Source organism: Microcebus murinus, chromosome 14 (assembly GCF_040939455.1).
Source record: "Microcebus murinus isolate Inina chromosome 14, M.murinus_Inina_mat1.0, whole genome shotgun sequence".
In the NCBI taxonomy this organism is placed as follows: Eukaryota; Metazoa; Chordata; class Mammalia; order Primates; family Cheirogaleidae; genus Microcebus; species Microcebus murinus.
Genome location: NC_134117.1, coordinates 28,096,957 through 28,121,799, shown reverse-complemented (window position 1 = coordinate 28,121,799; position 24,843 = coordinate 28,096,957). Strand labels below are relative to the sequence as shown.

The window sequence follows — 24,843 nt, the reverse complement described above, 5'->3', positions numbered from 1 at the left end:
TTATTTTTTTTTTTTAGGCATTCCCAAACATTCTGTAAATTTTTTCTATTTTTAATAGTGATGGGGTTTCACTCTTGCTCAGGCTGGTCTTGAGCTCCTGAGCTCAAGTGAGTCTCCCATCTTGGCCTCCCAGAGTGCTAGAATTATAGGCATGAGCCACCGTAGTGGCCACTGCTGATATTCTTAATCTTGGCTTTTATCTTCTTAAACATATTAAGGGTTTTATCTTGATCATTTTGAAGTCTGTATAAGATTTTTTTTTTTTTTTTTTTTTGAGACAGAGTCTCACTTTCTTGCCCAGGCTAGAGTGAGTGCCGTGGCGTCAGCCTGGCTCACAGCAACCTCAATCTCCTGGGCTCAAGCGATCCTACTGCCTCAGCCTCCCTAGTAGCTGGGACTACAGGCATACGCCACCATGCCCGGCTAATTTTTTTTGTATATATATTTTTAGTTGGTCAGTTAATTTCTTTCTATATTTTGGTAGAGACAGGGTCTTGCTCAGGCTGGTTTTGAACTCCTGACCTCGAGCAATCCGCCCGCCTTGGCCTCCCAGAGTGCTAGGATTACAGGCGTGAGCCACCGCGCCCGGCCTGTATAAGATATTTTTGTTGTTTGGAGGCCCTGGTTTAATTTTCTATTGTTTCTCTTTGTTTTTATTCATGTTATCTTGCATCTCTTTGTGCTTTGTTATTTTTGATTGTCAGATTCTGTCTATCAGGAATTGTAGAAATATTTGAAGGCCTAGTGCTGATATAAATCTTGTCTGGAGGAAGAAGTTTGCTTTTGGCAAGCAGCTAGGGCACTAGCAACCAGGATCACTTCAATTTCAGATATTGATGGGAAGCTTTGCCATTTTCCAAGGTGTAACCCTTTGGGTCTCAGCCCAAAACATAAATGATTTACCAGGCTCCCCTACCCCTTATCAGTTCCTGGGTTACAATTTTTGTCTCTCTAGCTGCACAAGGCTATTAGAACACTGTTCCACTTCTTCTTTTTTTTTTTTTTTTGAGACAGAGTCTTGCTTTGTTGCCCAGGCTACAGTGAGTGCCGTGGTGTCAGCCTACCTCACAGCAACCTCAGATTCCTGGGCTCAAGTGATCCTTCTGTCTCAGCCTCCCGAGTAGCTGGGACTACAGGCATGTGCCACCATGCCCGGCTAATTTTTTGTATATATTAGTTGGCCAATTAATTTCTTTCTATTTATAGTAGAGACGGGGTCTCGCTCTTGCTCAGGCTGGTTTTGAACTCCTGACCTTGAGCAATCCACCCGCCTTGGCCTCCCAGAGTGCTAGGATTACAGGCGTGAGCCACCATGCCCGGCCTTGTTCCACTTCTTAACCTCTTAGTTACATCTTTCCAAATCAGCGAGTGCTCTAAGGGAAAAGAAGCCACAAATGCTGGGCTCCTTCATCTCCTAGGGATTTCTCTCCCAGATCATGACTCTTAAATTCTTTATGGTCTTGTTAAAATCTCTAGTATCTTCAAGAGATTTTAATATATTTTATGCAGTTTTTGTTCTCAGTAAAAGATTTGGTCCAGATATCCAAAATAATTAGTCCACCATTACTAAATTGAAAGTTACCCCCACTTTTTTTTTTTTTTGAGACAGGGTCTTACTCTGTTGCCCAGGCTAGAGTGCAGTGGTGTCATCAGAGCTTACTACAACCTTGAACTCCTGGGCTTAAGTGATCCTCTTGCCTCAGCCTCCCAAGTAGCTGGGACCACAGGTGTGCACCACCATGTCCAGCTTGTCTCCATTTCCCTACTAACTTTATATTTTTGTTCACAGATCGAGGCAATGACAACTGGCTGATTAAATATGACTGTCCGATGGATAGTTCTAGTTCTCGGGTAAGAGGTTGATCTATATGTTGAAGAAGAGGATAAGGAGGAGTATCTGGGTAATATAGAATCACATAAAATGGTCAGAGACCATGTAAGTTCAGAAGAATCAGGGAAACAGACATTTGAAAATTAATAGGTAGTTTAGTGTAGTTTTTCTCAATCTGTGTTTTAAGGAATATCCTACTGACTGTTGTTAATAGGAATAGCGTGTAGAAAAGGTCAAGTAAGTTTGGAACATAGTACATGCTCTGTTCCTTTCTTTGAGCTTCAGATTGCACAATTGTATTGTAAAGGTCTGAGACGTACTACAATAAATGAACCTGCTCAATTGGCCAAGTGATTCCTATACATTTTTAACCATGAGACACTTTTCTCACAACAGACCACATTTCCACAGAGCATAAGTTTAGAAAGCTGCTTCTGCAACATTATTTACTCTGTCATTCATTTCATCCTCTACCATATTTCTCTATCACTGCTCCGTCTGCACATTTTGAAAAATTAGCAGGAAAGCTACCTGGAGGAGAGCGAGCTTGGTTTTTATTCCTTATAAAAGTGTTTTTACTTTCTCTAATAGTGGCTCTCAGATTTTGTGCCTGAATCATCTGAAGAGCTATTAAAAATAGTACAAAGGCCAGGCATGGTGTTTCATGCCTTAATCCTAGCACTCCGGGAGACTGAGGCAGGAGGATTGCTTGAGCTCAAGAGTTTGAAACTAGCCTGAGCAAGAGTGAGATACCATTTTTAGTAAAAATAGAAAAATTAGCTGGGTGTTGTGGCGCTTGCCTGTAGTCCCAGCTACTTGGGAGGCTGAGGCAGAAGTATCGCTTGAGCCCAGGAGTTTGAGGTTGCTGTGAGCTAGGCTGACACCACAGCACTCTACCCAGGGGGACAGAGTGAGACTCTGTCTCAAAAAAAAAAGTACAAAGTACAGATTCTTTAGGCCTTTCCCCTCTGAAATTGATCTATGCCATCTGAGGTAAAACTCTGTATTTCACACTTTTAATAGGGTATCCCAGGGGATTCTGAGGCAGGTGTCCTGGAACCACAGTCCCGATGATGGCACTTGTGAACCTAAAACATGGAGCCATAGAAATAGTCAGGGAGTGTGTCTGACATGGGCTGTCACAAGTGATATGACCATTTTTTTTATATTCACCTCTTGTCTGTTTCCTTTTTGTGTAACACTGAAGCAGGAGAACAGACTCTCTTGCACAAGAGCAGCCAACTGTTATCTTCCAGCGTTCTGTTTTCCCACTGGAAAATATGGTCATCACCAGTGAAGTAACATCTGAGTCAAGGTCCACACACAAAGACCTTGGCCAACTGATATGGATATTTCTTTTTTCTGCTCTCAGGATTCTCATTGCCTTTCCCTAGCAGGAATGGCTTATAGTTATCTTTGTTATTGTCATTATTCCTCTTACCAAGGACTGTGGCAACTCATGGGGAAGGACACCTTTTCTAAGATGAGAATGGGACTTTGAGAACCTTGAACAAGCCAGGTCAGAGGTGCCATACATGTACTAAGTTGAGATAACAATATGGAAACCAGTTCAGAGGGTAGCTCAAAATAAGTTGACTAAGGATTGATGTCTGAGGGGGTTGGGATAGGTTGCTTTGCTACTACTGTAAAGGGCCTGAGACAGATGGGATCCTTTAGTAATTAGTCTTTCCTTGCTCTCAGGACACAGACTGGGTGGTGGTGAAGGAGCCAGTCATCAAGGTGGCTGCCATAGACAATGGGCTGGCTTTCCCGCTGAAGCATCCTGACTCCTGGAGGGCATGTAAGTCTCAAGACCATTATGGTTTGGCATTTCCCTTGCTTGTTTTCTCACAGTGCAATGGAAATAATAACACTGCTATCATGGGATGGTTCTAAGAATTAATGAAATAAAGCAGCTCAGGCATGTTAACAAAATGGCCGATACATGGCATTTGTTCCATAATGTAAGCTATTATGCTGACTTTTGCCTTATAATTCCCATTAGAAGCATAAAGGTGATTAGGAGTTAGAACTATAAAGATGAGTTTTCTCGTCTCTACTTTGCATTCTTCTCATTCTTTCTGTGGACCGTCTTTTCACAATTTATTCTATTTGTGTGTCTATCTTCTTGTTGACATTTCTTACCTCATTATAACTAAGAAACTTTTGGAAAGGGAGAGAAATACAAGGAGGGAGTCACTAGCCCCTCCTGCAGTATTAGTCTCCCTTTTCAGAAGGACCATCTCAATGTCTTGGTGGCAAGTCATTGCTTCTAGATAGTCTTGCGTCTTGAAAGGTCATGTGATATCTGGGAAAGAGATCTGGGATTAGGCAGATCTGAATTTGAATCCCAGTTCCTCTACTTACTAGCTGTGTAACCTTCATGGTTAAGAGCACTTGTAAGTTTTTGTTTCTGTTGTACATTAGGGAAGAGGGGTTTTCCCTTTGAAATTGTCTTGATGGGTAGAGGACACAGATGGGCAGGGAATTTTCTAATACCAGCTTTGCTTTTGGCTTTTCTTCTTTTTAGATCCTTTTTACTGGGCTTGGTTACCCCAGGCAAAAGTCCCATTCTCTCAGGAGATCAAAGATCTGATTCTTCCAAAGATATCAGATCCTAACTTCGTCAAGGACTTGGAGGAGGACCTATATGAACTCTTCAAGGTTGGTCCTGGGAACCTCAGGCTTATTACCATACAGAAGAAGGAATTCCTAATGGTTTTTCTAGTTGGTCCTGACACAAGCCAGGAAAAAATGGCTAATACCCTTCTGACTTGAGTTAGCCAGGGAAGAGCAAGATTTCCACATGTGGGCAGCAGGATCTGGTTTGGACGAGTTTGAAAGAAATAGGCAGCTGATTAACTGGGCGTGGCGATGTGCACCTGTAATGTCAGCTACTCAGGAGGATCACTTGAGCCCAGGAGTTTAAGACCAGCCTGGGCAATATAGCAAGGCTCCATCTCTATCAATAGATGGATGGATAGACAGATGGATAGGTAGATAGATAGACAGATGGCAGCTTTGATGGATCACATTGTGTGTGTCCTTTGCGTCATGTGGCTGCAGTGTATCCGCAGGGCTCTCATTTTCAAATGGAACACTGGAGCCTACAGTTTGAGACATAGAACAAGATACTTGCTTTCTGTGTCCCCATTTGTAAAACAAGGAATGCTTAGGGGGATAGTTGATTTCACCAAGCCTCATAAGACTTATGTAGGTTTTCTTTATTTGAAAGTTTCTATCTGGGGGAAAAAATGGGTTCATGTGAGGCATTCACACAAGTCCCATCTCTTTCTGCCCTTCTTTTGCAGAAAGATCCTGGTTTCGACAGGGGCCAATTCCATAAGCAGATTGCTGTCATGCGGGGACAGGTAAGCCTCCAGTATCTTCCTGGTGTCTTTTTGTCATCTCTCTGGGAGGGTCATATGCTGATGTTGAGCAAATATGTAAAGCTTGTCTTTTACACCCTTTTCAGTCTGTGCCATACATATTTGTGACTCTGTCCTAATGTTCGGAAAAGGAAAGGTAGCCCTCCCAAATCTCCCACCTCTTCCATGGTATATCCAGTGCTTGGTTAAGCACTTACTATATGCTCATCTCTATTCCAGCTTCTAGATAATGCATTGGTAAATAAATTAGTGCTTCTTGTCCTCATGTTGCTCAAGGCAGGCTGTATACTTTGGTGGTTAAGATCAGGGCTCTGCAGTCAGACTACACCACTTACAAACTCTGTGGCTTTGGGCAAGAACCTCTGTTTCCTTGTTTAAAAAACAGGATAGTAAGCCGGGTACAGTGGCTCACACCTGTAATCCTAGCACTCTGGGAGGCTGAGGTGGGCAGATCGCTCAAGGTCAGTAGTTTGAAACCAGCTTGAGCAAGAGTGAGACACCATCTCTACTAAAAATAGAAAGAAAATTAATTGGCCAACTAAAATTATATAGAAAAAATTAGCTGGGCATGATGGCGCATGCCTGTAGTCCTAGCTACTCTGGAGACTGAGGCAGAAGGATTGCTTGAGCCCAGGAGTTTGAGGTTGCTGTGAGCTAGGCTGATACCACGGCACTCTAGCCCAGGCAACAGCGAGACTCCGTTGGAAGGAAGGAAGGGGGGGGGGAAATTAGCTAAACAACTAAAAATTAGTCGGGCATGGTGGCACATGCCTGTAGTCCCAGCAACTCAAGAGGCTGAGGCAGGAGGATCACTTGAGCCCAGGAGTTTGAGGTTGTTGTGAGCTAGGCTGATGCCACGGCACTCTAGCCCTCTAGCCCGGGCAACATAGTAAGACTGTCTAAAAAACAAAACCAGGATAGTAATAATACTTTGCACAAATTAGAGGATTGCATGAGATAATACATATCAAGCATATAGTACAATGCAATGCCTGCACTCAGATATTGACTATGGTTATAATTTTGTTGTTACAAGTTATATTATTCTTTCTCCTTCCTCTTTACTTTCAAAGGGAACTAAAGAAACCAAGGGCATTATTGATCTTCCAAAGCACAGTAAAGAATGTGCTTGGAAAATGGTTCTGAACTTTGTAGGGCACTGGTATCATGTTTATCACTTTAATGTCTTCTTAGAGCTGGGATAGTTTAATGGTTAAGGACACAAACTGTAGTCAGAGTGCCTAGGTTTGAAACCTAGCTCTGGCATTTACTACCTATGAGGTCTTGGACAAATTACTTAACCTCTCCTTCCCTTTGTTTCCCCATCTGGGATTAATAATAATACCTGCCTCACAGGGTTATTATCAGATAAATGATTTGAAATAGTTGGAGTAGTACCTGATGTATCGAAGTACTCAATTTATACTGTCCGTTATGATTATGATTTCATATACAGAAGTGTCAGCTTTTCACATTTTTAAAGGACAAGAGGGTCTTCCCAGCCATAATTATATGTTTATTTCTTCCTAACATTTAGCTAAAGGCTTCTGGTGAGAACACCTCTTGGGTTTGCTGAACCTATTTTTCCCTAGAAATGAGATGGACAAAGGTTTTAAGAGCTACAGTTATTATAGCTGTCTGAAAACCAGTAATGTTGTGTTCTTACATTTCCCAAGTGAGAATGTAAGGGCCCAGTTAGGCTAGGGGAATTTTTGGAAACCTTAAAAGCCACATGATGTACTCTGGTATTATGGAACTCAGCATAAAGAAATAAACTTGCTTCTCTAGCTTATATAGGCTGTGCCTTTTTCCATATTGCACTATTTTCTCTAATTCCTTCCCAGCTCAGTCCCTTCCTAACACCATAGCAACCCTCTTCCCATTATACCCAGTTAGGGCCAGTATCCAGGGTGGTAGAATGTAAGGTAGATTGGGGGAAGTACAATTTTATCTTCCTTTTCCATCTTGTACCCTTCATGTCTTCAGAGGGGCTTTTGGCATCTTATAATCTAGAGCGCCTACCTCCTAACATCTTAAGGTTCCATGAGCATCACCTCCTCCCAACATGCAGGTGGCCAGTATGTCATTCACTTTCTTGTCTACCATTTATACACCGAAGTAAAATGAGCCTCTCCCCTACAGAAATCTGACATAGCCCTGGGAAAAGAGGTCATAAACCTATCTGCCTAGTTGAGCTGTAATCACAAAGTGCCCTGAGCTGAAGGGGGAGAGTGAAGAGGCCCCAGAGGGACAGAAAGGCTTTACCCAGAAATTAGACAAAGAATTTAGCATTTAAGAGAAAGCCTCTTTAAAATAACATTTTCAAAGATGTTATTTATCCTTTGGTATTATGTGCCTGCTACAAATTTTCCTTCAACTTTTTAATTTGAAAATTTTCAAACCTCAGTAAAGTTGAAAGAATGGGATCTTTTCCTGGATTCACCAATTGTTACATTTAGCCACATTTGCTTTATCTCATATCTCTATATATTATCCATCTATCTATATCAATAAATTCTATGTATATCTATATAATTTGTCTCCCTAGATAGATTTTTTTTGCCAAATCTTTTGAAAGTAAGGTGTAGACAATTTGATATTTTATCCCAAATAGTCCAGAATGCATGAGAGAAGGCTTCTAACCCAAAAACCAAAGGAAGCACAGGAAGACCCAGCCAGAGCAGGTTTAACACATTGACTGCCACACTAGAAAAAATTAATTTTCCTTGGGGCCATGGTGTTTTATTATGAAAATGGAACAAAAACTTAAAAAATAAAATGATCCTTTCTAATGTAATGAAAAATGTGTTGTTTTTTATTGTTTTCTGTGCATGAGTTACAGGGGGCCACCCATCACTATCACGTATGCTACAGCATGGCAGCGCCGAGTTGCCCTTCTGCCTCAGCCTCCAGAGTAGCTGGGACTAAGGCATATGCCACCACACCGGCTAATTTTTCTATTTTTAGTAGAGATGGGGTCTTGGTTTTGCTCAGGCTGATCTTGAATTCCTGAACTCAAGCGATCCTCCTACCTTGGCCTCCCAGAGTGCTAGGATTACAGGTGTGTGCCACCACACCTGGCCCCCTTAAATGATTAACTAATTTAATTTATATTATTTTCACCATTACAAATAATACTGTATTATATTTTTTGAAACTAAAGGTTTTAAGCATATCCATGATCATTCCCTTAAAAATGGAATTGCTGTCAGAGGGTCTGTTCTGTTTATGGTCTGTTCTATTTATTTTTACGCTTTTATTGTCAAAGCATATTTTTACGCTTTTATTGTCAAAGTCTACCTAAAAGACTGTCCCACATCCTGGCCCCACAGCCATGGAGGAGAGCGCCTGTTTCTTTGACTTCTCCCCCACTCTGAGTTGTTGTCTTCTAAGTGGAAGGGCAAAAAATAGGAGGCATTTGTTTTCATTTGTATTTTTAAAATCACTAAAGAGGTTTCCATTTTATAAATAGCCTATTTATGTGATTTTTCTCTTGGTGTGGTTTCTTCTAATTGATTTACAGGAGCACTCTGTCTGCTGGTCTCCGTTTAGAGGCAGACCTGAAATGCCCAGGCCTCTCCCTCACCCATATCCTTTTTCCCACTGCAGATCCTAAACCTGACCCAGGCCCTAAAAGACAACAAGAGTCCCCTGCACCTCGTCCAGATGCCACCCGTGATTGTCGAGACGGCCCGTTCCCACCAGCGTTCTGCTAGCGAGTCCTACACACAGAGCTTTCAGAGTCGGAAGCCCTTCTTTTCATGGTGGTAGCCTGAGGCCGGCAAAGGAAACACTGTCTGAGACTGGCAGAAGGAAGCCTGGAGAGGGGTGCAGGAGAGGCCAGAGAGCAGCGCCGTCAGGAGCCCTCCCTCTCTGCTCACCACCCTCTCAGGGCTTTCCCACCCACAGGGAGAAGCACAATCAGGGACAGTGAGTGCTCCTGGGCCCTTCGGAGTGCAGGCGGGAGGGAGAGCATCTCTCTTCCAGTGTCTCCTGGTGGCAGGCTGGGAAAGTCCCTTCCCTCCCTGACACCCTGCTCTGTCGCAATTCCCTATTATATTCTGCATCAGAAAACAAACAAACAAATTTAAATGCTTGTAGCAGAACCCCAGGTCCTGTCATGTCAGAAACCTTTCATCCAGACCTAAATTTGCTAGACCCAGACATTTGGGTGCCTTGCACTTGCTCACTTCCATGAACTAAGGCTGTGTCAGAGGGCAGCTGGGTGGTGATGTACAGTGCTGGGACAGACAGAAGCCACACGTTTCCTTTGGGTTTTTGCCAAGCCTTCTTCCACTTCTCCTCCCACCAGTGCTATAGACTGGCTGCAGGCCTCCAAACAGTTCTCATGGCAGGGAGGCTTTTGCTCTACGCTTCCCAGTGGTTCTGTACATGATCATACAGAACCTCTCTGCTCTCCTGCAGTTTGCCTGTAACTTAAGCAGAAGCAGAAGGAGCTGGTCTTAGCCTTTATATTTCTATAGGAAGTTGACTCCCAGCCTATTAAAGTGATCCACACGGCCTAAGTTTATGCCAGGAGCTATAACTGGTCTATGGGTGAACGTATAGCCTTGCTCCAAGTTTTTGGTCCAGTCCTCTAATTTGTTGCTGTTGTTTTAAATATTTTTCCCCCAGCTGTTTTATCTTAGGATTTCAGTTCAGGTTCTGGAGTGGGTCTCTGAGGGTTCTGGGGTGAGTCTTGGCTCCTAAGAGGACAGGAGTGTCTTTGGACTTCTTTGTATGCTGCCACTGCTGCTTGGTGGAAGTGACAGGATGTGTATTCTGCCTCCTAATTGGCAGTTTCCCTTTACTCTCTGACTTCTTGTCCCGGGCGGGTTTCTCTATGGCTTCCTGAGAATGGCAGGGCCCAAAGGAGAGAGGCCTTCAAGCTGCCCCCAGTGCCTGCCCAGCTCCGCGTGCATCTTCGTGCTTCCATGTGTCTTTTCCCCCAGCTTCCCCCTTGCCAGGTGTTCAAGCCCTTTCTACACCAAAGCAAAGAATGGCCTCAGGAGGGAGTAAAAGGGTGCCATGTGTGGCTCGGGGGCAGCCGTGTTCACGCCCTGTGCTACTGGACACTTCAAGGTTCTGGCACCTTGCGATTGGTCAATCAGCCTTGGAGAGAAACTATCTTGAAGGTTTGAAAAACAACCAAAGAAAGAGTGAGGACTATGGCTGTGTGTCTTCTGCTTGCCTGGCTCCTGCTGTCCAAGAGGCAGAGCACAGATGTGTAGCCCTTTGTCAACTGGCCAGGCTGGTCCCCTTCCAGTCCAGCTGCCAGGAGGCAGCTTGTCCCAGGCTTCCACCCAGCTGCCAGGAGGAGTCTCCGAGGGCTGGATGTGCAAACCCTATGGGCAAAGGCACAGCTTCCCTGCCTGCCCCAGCCCTGACAATCCCATCCAGCCGACCTGGACTCTGGCCTCGGGAACCACGTTTGAGAGAATACCTGCCTCCTGCCTGCAGGAGCCAGCTGGAGACACAGGTGTGCGTAGCTCTCCATATACATCTTTACACAAACCTGTTGGCAAAGCTCCCCACCTGGTGCTCCAGAGAGCCTGAGGAGTCTAAAGAGGAGCCTGGCTGCCTCACTCCACCACGCCAAATGCACATTGTCCTGATCCAGACCAGCTCTGTACTCAGAAGGTAAATTGGGTCCAATGGAAGAGGGAGCCGGGCCTGGGCCCAGCGGGCTAAAGTGTGGGGTGTCCTTTCTTGGCCTATCTCCACTCTCCCTCAAAGCCTGCGCTCAGGTTGCCTTGAATGTGGACTTTGGGAGGGCCAGGGGCCCAGAGTGCCAGGGTGGCTTCTGGGTGGCACTCACGGAATGGCTGTCCCTTTGCCAGCCACAGGCCCTGCCCCCAGCACCAGGGAGTAGAGGCTAGGCTGTGAGAGTGCTGCTGCCCTCTGTGTTGTTCTAATGCACTGTAGAAATTGTATGTAATGTATTTAAATCAATGCAAATGTATGAATAACAAATCCAGTTCTGACCCTTTTTGGTCCAGTTTCTTTGGGGGAAGGAAGGTGAAAGTATTACAGAATGCAGTTTTAAGGACAAAGCCCTTAAAAGCAGTTGCTGAGACATGGTTTCTGGGGCTGTTTGTCTCTAGAAGAGGAAGGAAGATACAGGTCCTCATTTCCAAAGTCCCAGTGCTCTGGAAACCAAAAGTGTTTTCATTACTCATTTGACACCAAAACCTGACCCGAACCTACACTGATGTGAAGGTACTGGTAATCATTATGTATCCTTCTTAGTGTAGATATTTGTTGCACAAATGTTAATCTATTTTATGAGATGGTCCCCTCCTAGGGATTATGCAGTATTTTCCCTGACTACTCCCTAAAAGCCAAAAAAAATTCTGAATTCCAAAGCATCTAGCTCCAAGGGTTTGGGGTAAGAAACGCACTCACACTTAGGTGACAGAGGGCAGCCCTGTTCTGCGTGTGTATCACTGCCCCACTTTGAACCCATCACTTTGAGTGAGGGTAATTAAGCAGATAGGGTGGGTGGGGAGGGAGAAGAATGCTGAAGAGCAACAATAGGCTGCTTTGGGGATGAAACTAGAACAGTAGGAAAAACCCTTACCTCTAGGGCTTGCAGGCCATGGGAAACCTGGGATAGTGCAGGTGCCTTATGAATGATGGGTCTAGCTGTTGCCCACCGCAGTAGGGTCGGCCCATAAAGATGAAGAAGCCATCTGAGGAGCTGGCACCCACTGGTGTGACTGCATATTCAGCCAACCCAAGGACCAGTGGCCACTGTGCAGGACTTACCTGTCTTCTCTCATGTGGATCAGGACTGCTGTGGAGATCCTCTGACTTCTCCTCCCGATCCGACAGCCCCTAGAAAAGGAGTCTGTGGCACAGGGGCTCTAGCTTAGTATGGGGGTGAAAAGCAGAGGCCAGCCCTGATTCTCCTTCCTGGGAACACCCCTGCCACCACTTTGTTCTAGGATCCTCCCCTTCTGTGACAGACTCACACAGTTCTTGATGCAAATATTTTTATTTACCACTAAAACCATGGTTTCCCTGTGCTGGCCTGACAGTGCAGGGGCATGGGGCAGGCTGCTGGACCATGGGTGACAGTAATAGCAGGCAGATTAGTAGCAGCAGTGGGGAGATGCTGTGTCTGAGTGCTGTCACTTGACTCCCAGGGGAATATCATGCAGCCCAGGTATAGTGTTACATTGGGAAGGGCTGAGGCAGGAACAGTCACTGTTACTCATTCTGGTGAAGAATGGGTCCCACATAACAGCCCAGTGGAAGCCTCCAGTCCTATTCCAAACTGAGCAGGCCAGTGGCAGGGGTCTCTTCTTTTCATATACCCATGCAAAGCTGCCTGCCTCAAGTCTCTTCCTTCTTCACCTCCCCAGGCACTGTGGCAAAAGTCCCTTTGATTTCTGGGGAAGACACTGCCATTCCCGGCCTTTCCCTTGATCAGTGTCTAATCTGGTGGAGGTAGTTGGTGGGGCCTGACTTCCTAAAGTTCCGGCGGATCCTGGCACTTGTCCTCCTAGAGTTGAGATACTGCTCGCTGGAGGCTGTCTCCGTGGCACTAGTCTGTGGGTCAGCAAGTGGAGAGCCGGACTCTCGGACCCTATAGGGAACAAGTGTATGATAAGCCAATGTCAATAGGAAGGACAGAACAGAGACTAAGAGATTTTGGTCACCGTGGACTATAAAACACACTGGGAACTGTGTGACTAGGCAAAGCTCTTAGATTCCTCTGCCTTTAGAGTTGGACTAGATCAGGGTGTGCAACACTCAGCATTTCTCCACCTTCATCCTGTACTCATGGCAGATGTCATTAATTAGTCATGACAGGAAACCGGTCTTTTTAAGCAGTGACTACTAATCAAGTAGAGCTAATATGAGCAATGACACTGATTTGCCATCCCAGGACCTGATGACTTCAGAAGGCCTGTTCGGGTCTGCTGTTCTGGTTGTGGGCCCCGGAGAAGGCAGCAGAGGAATGGAGCTCAGAGCGCAACCCACAGTAACTGGTTTAGGCCATGGGGTTCAGCTCCCTGTTCCTGCGCGGACAGTCACTTAAGGCAAAGAGCTGGCCGACTAGGGAGATCGGGGAGACATGCTATCTCAGGTAAAGTTTCTCAACAATTTTTAACCCCTGATGCCTCTACATTCCGATGCTATATTCTCTGTAATCTCACAGCCAAGATTTTAATCAGGCTGGCTTTTGAATGTTCCTACAACAGGTAAACAGAATTTTTTCTTCCAAGCAATACTACCTCCTACCTGGCTGAGGATCACTGCAAAATGAGGTGATGCTGCTAGGACCCAAGCACCCCTTTCCATGGGAGTTTACAGGGTCAATGTGGCTCCAAGAGTAACAGCAATTCAAAGTGCCAACCAAGTGGTGGCGCTGTGGAGACCTTATAACAACCCCAGCGGTAGGGTAGGCACTTCACAGTGCGGCCAGGTAGCTAGCTGCAGGTCTCATGGGCAGGAAATGGTAGGACAGGCTTCCCTAGTGCTCTTCTTCCCTCAGCACCCAGGTCCCAGGAACCTACCCGAGCCGGCTGCAGTGGTGTAGTGAGTGGCTCAGGGGTTTCTGCCGTGGGGGCCTCTTCCTGCGCAGCCTCTTCAGGGCCTCGGCCACACGGTGGTCCCCTGCACACTCCCAGATGATCTGTGCCCGTTCCGCAGCCAGGTGGTCCCCACTGCGCTGAAACAAGCCCTGGATCTGCAGTAGCTCAGCATCCTGGAAGATGTTGGCTGAGGCCTGCTTGCGGCCCCGGGCCTCAGTTGGGGCCTGCCAAGGTGGCGGCTCGCTCACCACAGAGGCCGGGGTGCCCATCGTGGGTGTTCTGAGGACAGAAATCAAGGAGACATCAGCAGCTCAACAGGCCCTTCCCAAAGCGGGGGTCCTGACTAATGCAAGGGCTTCTGTGGTCCCATTCTCTGGGAGCCACGCCGGAGGAAGTCTCTTGCCTAAGTACTTGTGTGTCAGATGCCAGTATTATCTCATTTAACATTCACAGCAACTTGAGAGGTAAAAATAATTGTTTATCCCCATTTTCAGATGAAGAAGTATGACTCAGGTTAAATTACTTGCTGGTGATCACAAAGTCAAGTATAAGTGCAGAGCCAGGAGTGGAACCCAGGTTCACCTGGCTCCAAAGTCCAGACACTAGGGTGCCCTGTAGCAGCTGTAATTTTTGGAGCACTTAACACATATCAGGCACCACTATAAGAGCTTTATTCACACATCAGCCCTATCAGGTAGGTATTTTTATCCTCCTCCCTCCACAGATGAGGAATCAGGAACAGAAAGGTTAAGTCATCGTGGTTATGCTGGGACCAGAACCCAGATCTCTCTGACGCTAAGGCCCACGCACTGTAGCACAGAGACAGGACAGGAGTTGGGTTACCCAGGTTGGAGTCCCATCTGCCTCCCCCACTTACTGGCCTGGTGGCCCTCCGTGCCTCAGCTGCTTCCCGTGTAAACTTGGCAGCTGGGATACCTGCTTCGTAGGGTTAACATGAAGACTGATGAAGACAAGCATTCAGAACAGTGCGAAGTGTTCTAGACTGCTTTTCAATCTAGAAAATTGAGAAGAATCATCCCACCTCCTGTTTTCAAGACCTTGGAGATGAACCAAATGAAATAATTTAGCACACACAGTATGAGAAAGACCAATCAGATCTAACCACAGTCCAAAGGACCTACAGAGAGACATGGAGACAGAAACGGAGGCTACAATGGTTAGAATATACTATTAAGGGCAGAGGCTGAAATTTATAAGAACGTTCAACAGAAGTTAGGCTCCTGTGTCAATGTCTTCCATCATATGCAGGAAATGAAAATTATCTCCCTTGTATCTAGATAGTTTATTTTGAATAATAAAGGCTTAAGAAGCTTACCCACTATGGTCACAATTGCTGTTATAGGAAAAAGGAAATAGAAAAAAAGAAATTAAAATTGTTTGTGAATTTTTTTATTTTAAAAAAAAAAAAAAAAAAAAAGAAGCTCACCCACCTTATCCTTGTCTCCAGTACAGCCTGAAAAAGCTATGGGACTGAAAAACAGCCTGGAGAGTAGGGCCGAGGACTTTGGCTTTACACAGAATTGGATTTGAATTCTAGTTCTGCCACCATCCTCGCTGTGTGACCTTAGGCAAGTTACTCAACTTCTCAGCCTGTTTTTTTGGGGGTAATAATACCCACTTTTCAGAATTATAGAAAGGATTAAATGAGCCTAGTGTGTTAGTCACCCACTAAGAGCTCTAGTTGGCCCTCAGTATCTGTGGGTTCCACGTGCAGGGATTCAACCAACTGTAGATCAAAAATATTGGGGGGGGGGCAATAAAAACAACAATACAACAATAAAAAAATACAAATAAACTATCAATGTATCTTCATTTGTGTAGGGGTGAGTAAAGAAATAATACTTTAAAAAGAATAAAAAAACAGTATAACAACTATTTACATAGCATTTATATGGTATTAAGTATTAGAAATAATCTTAGGGATCGGGTATGTGGGAGGACATGTGCAGGTTATATGCAGATATGCCATTTTACATAAGGGACTAGAGCATCCCAGGAGGCTCCAGGAACCAATAATCCACAGCTACTGAGGACTGAAAATGCTAATGCCCCTCTTTTTGGCTTTCTTGACCTTTGTACCTGGGTCAGGGGTATGATGTGAACCCTCCTTTCCTCCAAGCTGGGTGGCCAGAGCCAGCTGAGGACTGGCCTGTGCTCCCTCCCTCCTCTGCCAGCCCCAGCGGGGGAGGGGAGGAGCAGTCCTGCTTGCTCTCAGGGCCCAGCTGCCAGAGGCAGCCCTCATTCCACAGCTAGCTGCAGACAGCTGTCAACCAGCAACCAGCTTCAACAGGGGGAAAAGGAAAGTTAAAATACATTTAATAAAAACATCTCCATGCTCACTGTAAAAGAGGCAAACAGTACAGAACCTTACAAATAAAAACATTTCCAATTTCTTAACCCACTTGCAGAAGTAACCCTTACCCTAACCTGCCTTTTGTTCTCCAGAGAGTGAGTCATCTCTCCACCCCATTCAGACTCCCGAAGTAGGGTCCCTCCCTTAACCTCAGTAGTCACCTCATTATTCCAGTAATTTCTACATTCGCCCTGGCCCAGTTTCTGGGCCTTCTAAGAACCACCCCACTCTCTTTCCAAAAGAGTTAATAACCAAAATAAACACACAGATGACTTCCAGATAAATTAACTTCATAAAAATTGGACTTTTTATATAGAAAATGGGAATTTTAAAATCTGCCTCTCCTTAGGCACTATTTGTGGGAACCCAGTTAACACCTAATATGTGTAGTAAGCAAGCCCCCAGGGCTGGGTGACATCAACATATTGTGACCGGAAGACAACAGTCACCAAGTAAAACTTTTAGGTTGATAAAGAGAAATAAAGGCTGACTATGGGATGTTTATTCTGTTATCAGGCAATATATGCGATATCATTTAATCCTCAAAACAATTCTAGGAATTAGGGGCTGTTACCCCATTTCACAGAGGAGCACAGGGAGCTAGCTGAGACCCAGACAGTTGTACCAGGGGCTGAGCCCATGCTAGAGCCAGTTCTGACTGCAGCACAGGCTTCAACCACTCAGCTGGCTCCCCCGCCAAGCAGTTCCAAGCACACTTCCTCACAAAGTTTCTATGAGGAGTGCTTCGCTTCACTATCCCCACCTCATTCGCAAAGGGCAAAGCCCACCAACAGAAAGGGAAGGACAATGAATTATCCCACCCGGGGTAGGCAGGCAGGGGGCTGTGGAATTTATTTCAGTCTGTTCACTGGCGTCAGGGCTGTTTACTGGGTGACAGCTATCCCAGCCTTGAAGCCTCAGCAGTCTAAAGAGGAAGATCCCCACCTTCCACCAAAGAAATCTAGAACCACAACCCAGCCCAGCACACAGAGCCTTGGCTTATGAGTCAGAGGACTGGGATGGAGCCCTCATTCTGCCACTTACTGGCTGAGGGGCCTCTGGCAATTCATGTCACCTCTGTGGGCCAGTTCCCTCCTTAACTGCTGTAAGAACAGGCTGATGCTGATGGTCTGAGGGCCTGCAGGTGCTGGGAGTAGGTCTGCAGGGAGGGAGGGATGGGGCTGCTCGTCTGCCAGGGCCTAGGGGCAGCATGTATGGACAGGTCTGGCTAACTGGGTGCTAGGAAACTCCCCAACCAGTAGATCCCTTTCTCCTTCCTCAATCTCTTCTGGAGGCCAGACACTTTTGCTGCAGTGGGCTGTGGGGTTGGGATCTGGTAGAAGACAGAGAACTCACTGCTCTAAAGCTCCCTAGTGACCTAAGCTGGCTATGGCCAAGCCTGGGCCGGTCTAGGGTGGTAGGAAAGGAGGTTATTTCCCTTCTCAGACTCAGGCAACCTCACTTCCCCAGGGAAAGAAGGGCAACAAGGATCAGTGGCTTCAGCTGCCTGGGGGAATAGATGGCTTGGAGCCTGATTCCCAGGCAGTTGCAGTAACCTCTGCCAGGGCTACAAGGCCTTGACCCCACAGCCTCCAGCCAGCCATATTACAAATACACCCACGAGAAACCATCTGGGAGGGTCTGAGCCTCCAGCCTCAACCATACCCTCCATGAACCTTGAGGGGGGACTTGGCCCCTCACTCTTGGCTCTGCCTCCCACCCTGGGATTCAGACAGCAGAGTAAGGCTGAGAATAAAAAAGAGGTGGGTTCCAGGGAGGATTAGATGGTAAGCTTTGGGAAAACTAATGAAGTGGTGAGTCAGAACACTTTTTTTCTTTTTTGAGACAGGATCTTGCTCTGTTGCCTGAGCTAGACTACATTGGCATCATCATAGCTCACTGTAACTTCAAATTCCTGGGCTCAAGCGATACTCCTGCCTCAGCCTCCAGAGTAGCCGGGACTTATAGGTGCACACCACCATGCCCACCTAATTCAGAACACTTATCAGAAGAAAGTCTTCCTGTTTCATTCAATGTGTTCAGTAGTTACTTTCCCTCTCATTTCCTGGACAAGACCTTAATCAGGAAAGTCAGTGTATACTTGAACAATGGTACTTTTTAAAACTGGAAAATGAAACCATGGGGCTATTAAAAGATTATAAATGGATCTTTCATTTCAGAGCTGACCATAAAAGAAGATAAGCATAGGTCTGTGCACAAATGAGTAAAAACTGATTGCAAAGTACTTCAATTTAACACAAACTAGGTTAAAAATGAACCCCTTAAGTAAATACCAAATGTTGAAAATGACAAAGTTCAACTTGTTTTGAAACAGGCAGTAAGTGAAGAACTGTAGAGCTCTAACAAAGCAATATATTTAAAAAGTGACTCACCCTTCTAAATCTATAAATATGGTACACAATTGCACATTCTTTGTAATATTTGAAGCTCAGTTCAGACAGCTGTTATAGGTGAGTATCTCACTGTGGTCTCAGGGAGGTGCAGGTAACCATGAGAGGCAGAATACAGTTGGTTGAGCTGACAACTCCTGGGTCCTCACACAGCATGTGCCCTTTAGGGAACCCAGGTTATGGCAATAATCTCTAACAGAGGCTAAGGACCTCTTAGGAAAATAACTAGAAGCTCTGGCCCAAGGCCCAAATCAACACTCGGGGTCCTGGCCGGCTACCCTGCAGACATGCCACTGGACAACAGCCAAAATCTGGGACTCTAAGTTGGAAGCCCAGTCCAAATGGCTGTGTGGGCTCCCCCACCCCATAAGGCCTAGCCACAGCCATGTGTGCCTAGGGAACTGGACACATGCTGGCCTCCAGATCTGTGCCCCAGGAGGTACAGAAAGGAACTCAGCCTTTTCCCCAGACCAATTCTCAGATATGACCTGGATATAAACTACTACTAGGTCTAGCAATAAGTGTTCAAGAACCCTGAACTTTGGCTGTGCCATTAATAACTGGGTGACCTTGGGCAAATCTGTTTTCCCCTGCCTCAGTTTGCTCATCATCAAAGTGGTGAGAATAAATAACCCTTAACGAGAAAGGGAAGATAAAGTATGTGAGAGCATTGATCATAGTACCTGGCATAGGAGAGACATTCTGTATATGTTGGTTGAATGAATGATGTAAGTGAAAGGCTGTTTAACTACCAAGACTATAGAATCATTGTCATTTTCATCATCACAGCCAGTGAACCCTACCAAAAGGTACCTTCATTCTTGTGGGGAGAAGGCAAAGGTAGATGGATTCATCTGTGTACTTTTAAATCATAGCTTTTGTGATTAAAATCGCAGCGGCAGCTTGTTCAGTGTCAAGCACAGAACAGGGCACTTTCCAGTGGCTGCTCTCTTTATTTCTCCCATGGGGTGGCACTATCACTACCTATGAGGAGGTGCTATGGTTACACTCATTTTACAGAGAAAGCTGAGCTCAGAAAGGTTAAGTAATTTGCCCAAAGTCACACAGCTGGTAGGTGCTGGAGGCTAGGATATGAACCCAGGTATGTGACCCCAGCGCTCACGCTCTCGGCCACTGTTATCTTTGTTCCTGGCAGATGGCTGACGAGGTCTTCTGGGGGAAGGAAGGGCCCAGAAGACTCTGAAACCTCTTGGAGCCTGCTATCTGCTTCTAAGGTTTTTGGAAGCCCAGGGGTCCAAAGATAGTACTCCCAAGCCAGCCTCTGTGCCCTCTACACGCCACCGCCCGTGAGGAATTAGAGCGGGTGCTCACCCCACTGAAGGGCAGCCCCGACAGACCTCAAATCGGGACAGGGGCAAGCTAAAACGGCCCACCCCAACCCCTTCCACGGCCTTTCGAGAGGGCGGGGGCAGCTCTGGGCTTCCTGCCGCGAAGGCGCTCGCTAGGGCCGGGCAACGTTCAGGGGCAGCACAAGAGCTTGGGAGAGGGTATCCTGTCCCAGCTCGCACGGCGACATCCCCGGCACCGGCCGGTCCCCGGGCTCAGACGTGGCCGCTTCGCAGGACTGGCCCCCAAGGGGACCTGGGAGTTCGCGTCCCGATGGCACCCTGGCTCCGACGGTCCGCCGGCGGGCTCCCGCCGCAGCGCCGTGCCGGGCCGCCGACCTACGTACCTGGTTGCCCGAGCCGGCCCGGGCCACCTCGGTCGCAGCCACGGTTCCCCGGAGAACGCGCTCCCCAGCTCCGGAACAGCCAATCCTCGGCCCCAGCCTTGGTGTGGGCGCCGGGGCGAGCCTTCCAAACTCGAACGCGGAGACGCCGTGGGCCAATCAGCGGCGGCAGAGGGGGAGGGGGCGTGTCCTTCCCCGCCCCCTTCCCTCCGCCGGCCTCGAAAACAGAGTGCGAAGATTCCCCGAGTCCAATCAGCGGCGGAGCAGCGGCGAGGGGGCGTGTCCGCCCGGGCCCCTTTCCCCCGCCACCCTCCCGCCGTCGCCCTCGCGCCGCGCCCGAGGCGCCCCCTTCGTTGACGTCAGTCCCCGGGGCCAGCGCGGTTTCGCCCGCGCGGGAGCGGGCGGGGCCGCATTCCTGCCCCAGGGTGCGGCGGCGGCTGGCCCTGCAGGGTACACGTGACGGACGCCCCTTCCCCGGGGCCGAAGCCAGCGCGCCGCGCGTGGCCCTCTGCAGATCCTTAAACTCACCTCCCAGCCCACCTGCGTTCCGGCTCCAGCTTTAGGGTTGGAGGGGGCAGTTCGTGCTGCAGTGAGACCTTGAGCGTCAAAGCCAGAATGACTTGGGTTCGAATCCGATCAGCTGTGCGCCTTTGGGCCAGTTACCTGGGCCAGTATTAAAAAGTTTGTATTCATTCGACGACATTCGTTAGTGACCCGCGCCGACCGGGTTCCTTGATAGGTAGTAGTAAACAGGAGTGACAGAGAGACCTACAGTCCTTACCCTCAGGGACTTTAGAGTCTAATAAGGGAGGCAGACATTAAAGAACCGAAAAACATTTAGTATGAGATTACAAACGTGATCAATGTCATGACTGTAAGAGGGTAAATATGGCGGCACCTAAGCTCCGTCTGGGAGGTCCTGGTAGACTGAAGAAGTAACATTTAGGTTGAATAGGAAGGAGGAGTTGAAGTTAGTCAAAAGAAGAGGAGTGGGTCGGGGAGGAGTGTTTCAGGGAAGAGGGAAGGGCTTGTGCTAGGACCAGAAGGTAGCTTGGGTCGGAGGAATTAACTGAGAGCTGGAGTAAGGCTAGGGAGGGAGAGCTGGTGGCAAGCAGAAGACAGGCAGGCAGTGAAGAATTTTGTGTGTGATCCTAAGAGGGGTTTAAACAGGGAATAGCGTAGTATGTACTGTATTTCTTTATAAGTCTTTCTATAGCACTTACTGTGTGCCAGTAGTCCAGTCAGCACTTTACAAATACTAGCTCATTTCATCCTTGAGATAAATTTGTGTTTTTAGAGGGTCACACTGGCTGCAGTTTGTAACTTGGATTGGAGGGGGCGTCTAGTAGGCCGTTGGTAAATATTTGTTTTCTTCTTTGGAAGATGTGGAGTGGTTGTCTAATTGTTCACCAATGGTCAGGAAAGGCACCTGGGTCTCCCTGACTTTTTCACTTCAAAGCTGACAACCTATTCGTTTAAGTTTGCTTTCTCTTCTGTAAAAGTTCCAAGGGGAAGAGTAAGAGCCACACAGGGATTTGTGGGTTCCCTTTTGCAAGGTGGAGGGGATGTTTGGGAGCTGTTCTACCTCATCCCACAATCTGCAGTTCCTGTCTCCGTTCTTCTGCACAAACACAGCAAAAGTGAATGTAGTACAGTAGCTAAGAGGGTTTTAACAGTGATTTCTTTTCATTTTTTCCTGAAGCCTGGAGAAGTGTTGAAAAGAACAAAGAAATCAGCAATGTTTTATCTCCAATGGAAAGTACTGTTGCAAAGTCTTTTAGCCAATGCTTGGCTAAGGAGGGCCCACTCCTAAATCAGAGGTTGGGCTTCGAAGCCAGGGACTTCCTCTGGCTGGTTCTAAGCAATAGGAAAGCCAAATTCTTGGCATATCAGCGCTTGGAGAACCTAGGACTTCTGATGCCATGAGCTCAGATGAGCATAGCAAGGTACGAATCGGAAACCTGTGGCTTCTGGGTCAGATGTGACTAAGGCTGGGTGGAGAATATCTGGTGTCTCCAAACATTTTTGCAGGCATGTGATCATGTGCTTACCACACAGTGGAACCATTTCTGTTGTTACAACTCTGTGATTCAGTACTGCTGGCAAGAAGGTGGGGCACTTGCACAGTGCCCGTCTGGAACCCACAGACTGGTGCTAAATGCAATAACCACTCCCCAATAGGGCCTGGTTTAGAGAAGGTCAACTCTGGGGAATGGACACTTGGTATAAGTCAGGCCAAGATTTGGTTTTACCTAGGGCCCAGATTTTTTTTTTTCTTGAGACAGAGTCTCACTTTGTTCCCCAGGCTAGAGCAAATGCCGTGGCATCAGCCTAGCTCACAGCAACCTCAAACTCCTGGGCTCAAGCAATCCTACTGCCAGGGCCCAGATTAAGGTGAGGTGAGTGAGGAGCTCTTTTCAGGCACAAAATTTAACAGGGCACCAAAAACTAAGTAATCAAGACAAATGCAGCATTTTAAAAAATCAAAATCAATGCAAAAAAATCCATGATGAACAAAATATCAAAATTTTAAATGAAGACAAGCTATTATTTATGACCTTGCATTATTTTACAACAGAAACAGTCATTTCTAATCACCCATTGCACTTCCATGTCATCCCCTGACAAGTAGCTTCCAGAGGGTTGACAATAGCATATTAACAGATTGGGCAACAGGGGGATTTGTATGTAGTCATATTTTTTTATTGTAGCGCTTTTGCCCATTTGGTTCAAAATATGGAAGGATATTTGGATAAGTGCATATAGGGGCACAAATTTTTCCTTTTGTCTTAGGCTCCAGTGCGGTTCAACTCCATGCTGGTTTTTATCCTCAAGGGAAGTAGAGGCTAGGAAAGGGGTTCCAGCTGTTTAACCTTAAGCAAATGACAACCTCTCTGCCTCTATTTTCTCCTCTTTAAAATGGGAATAATCATACCCACCTTTCAGTATTGCATGAGGATGAAGTGAGGTGCTATAGGCTGAGTGCATATATATATTAATATATATACCTTGCTACAGATGCTAAACCAGATTAGACTCCTTCCCCCTTTCTCTCTGTCCTGCAGGGGTGGTTCAATCATCTGGACAGTTGTTGTCCCTTGATGGGGCTGAGACTTATTCCCATGGAGTTCATATTTCTATTTGTCCTCTTCTGGGAGAGCAGAGAGAACTTTCACACTCAACTGACAGGCAGCAGTACAACTTTTGAGTTAACTCTGTTTTTCTTGATAAATGATCATGAATATCCTAACTTTTTTTTTTTAGAAATAGGGTCTTGCTCTGTTGCCCAGGCTTGAGTGCAGTGGTGTGATCATAGCTCACTGCAGACTTTAACTCCAGGGCTCAAGCAATTCTCCAGGCTCAGCCTCCCAAGTAGCTGGGATTACAGGCACACACCACCATGCCTGACTTCTAACTTTTTTTAAAAAGCACCCTCTGCTTAAGATATTACACAAGGCAAACTTAAATTATAAACAAGGCAACTTAAATTATGGCCCTCTTCTGTCAACTTACAGTCTGGACAGGCTGAAAATAGCAAATCCTGCAGACAAATGGTGCATTATGGAAACACTAAAAAAAATACACCATTCTAGGCCAGGCTCAGTGGCTCACACCTGTAATCCTACCACTCTGGAAGGCCAAGGCCGGAGGATTGCTTGAGCTCAGGAATTCGAGACCAGCCTGAGCAAGAGCAAGACCCCATCTCTACTAAAAATAGAAACAAATGGCCTCTCATAACAAAATACCATAGACTAGATGGCTTAAACAATAGAAATTTATTTTCTTACAGTACTGGGGGCTGAGAAGTCCAAGCTCAAGATGTCAGTCAATTCAGTTTCTGGAGAGGACTCTCTCCCTGGCTTGGTGATGGCCACCTCACTGTGTTCTCACATGGCAGTGGGGAAAGGGGAGAGGAGGAGAGGAGGGGCAAGGGAAAGGGAAAGAGAACACTCTGGTGTCTCTTCTGTTCTTATAAAGACACTAATTCTGTCAAATAAGAGCTCTATCCTTGTGACCTCATTTAACCTTAATTATTTCCTTCCTCTAATTACAGTCAGTCACATTGGAGGTTAGGGCTTTACCATGAATTTTTTTTTTTTTTTGAGACAGAGTCTCATTCTGTTGCCCGGGCTAAAGTGCCATGGCATCATCCTAGCTCACAGCAACCTCAAACTCCTGGGCTCAAGCAGTCCTTCTGCCTCAGCCTCCTGAGTAGCTGGGACTAAAGACATATGCCACCATGCCCCTCTAACTTTTTCTATATATTTTTAGTTGGCCAATTAATTTGTTTCTATTTTTAGTAGAGACAAGGTCTCGCTCTTGCTCAGGCTGATTTCGAACTCCTGATCTTGAGCTATCCGCCCGCCTCAGCCTCCCAGAGTGTTAGGATTACAGGCGTGAGCCACTGCACCCGGCCCTTGACCATGAATTTTGAGGGGACACAATTCAGTCCATAGCAAGTATGTATGAACTCATGGTTTTTAATATATAGATAAATAGATGTAGAAATAATATAGCTATAAATGTATGTGTATGTTTGTGCATGTGAACATATATGCATGTGTATGTATGTGTACAAGCACATGCACACACATACATCCCCCA

General features: G+C 46.5%; 2 protein-coding genes across 2 annotated transcripts in view; one reads left to right on the top strand and one right to left on the bottom strand.

Moving 5' to 3' along the window:
• The window catches only part of PI4K2A (phosphatidylinositol 4-kinase type 2 alpha), a 34,101-nt gene extending 22,892 nt beyond the window's left edge, over positions 1 to 11,209 (top strand). Inside the window, exons 5-9 of the mRNA XM_012767592.3 lie at positions 1,790 to 1,851; positions 3,533 to 3,632; positions 4,362 to 4,495; positions 5,143 to 5,202; positions 8,830 to 11,209. Of these exons, the coding sequence (XP_012623046.1) occupies positions 1,790 to 1,851; positions 3,533 to 3,632; positions 4,362 to 4,495; positions 5,143 to 5,202; positions 8,830 to 8,991 (518 nt within the window). The 3' untranslated portion in view covers positions 8,992 to 11,209. The remainder of the gene's footprint in view (positions 1 to 1,789; positions 1,852 to 3,532; positions 3,633 to 4,361; positions 4,496 to 5,142; positions 5,203 to 8,829) is intronic.
• A 989-nt stretch (positions 11,210 to 12,198) lies between these two features.
• AVPI1 (arginine vasopressin induced 1) lies at positions 12,199 to 20,387 on the bottom strand. Its single transcript, XM_012767794.3, has 3 exons — positions 20,242 to 20,387; positions 13,746 to 14,042; positions 12,199 to 12,811 (listed from the first exon to the last, which is right to left on the bottom strand). The coding sequence occupies exons 2-3, from the start codon at positions 14,030 to 14,032 to the stop codon at positions 12,652 to 12,654; spliced, it is 447 nt and encodes a 148-aa protein (XP_012623248.1). The 5' UTR covers positions 14,033 to 14,042; positions 20,242 to 20,387; the 3' UTR covers positions 12,199 to 12,651.
• Between the last annotated feature and the right edge of the window lie 4,456 nt (positions 20,388 to 24,843).

Excerpts from the sequence above, each read along its gene's own strand:
- AVPI1 (XM_012767794.3), bottom strand. The coding sequence starts at position 14,032 with ATGGGCACCCCGGCCTCTGTGGTGAGCGAGCCGCCACCTTGGCAGGCC. Across the intron at positions 12,812-13,745 it reads CACCACTGCAGCCGGCTCGG|GGTCCGAGAGTCCGGCTCTC; the intron begins GTAGGTTCCTGG and ends TGTTCCCTATAG.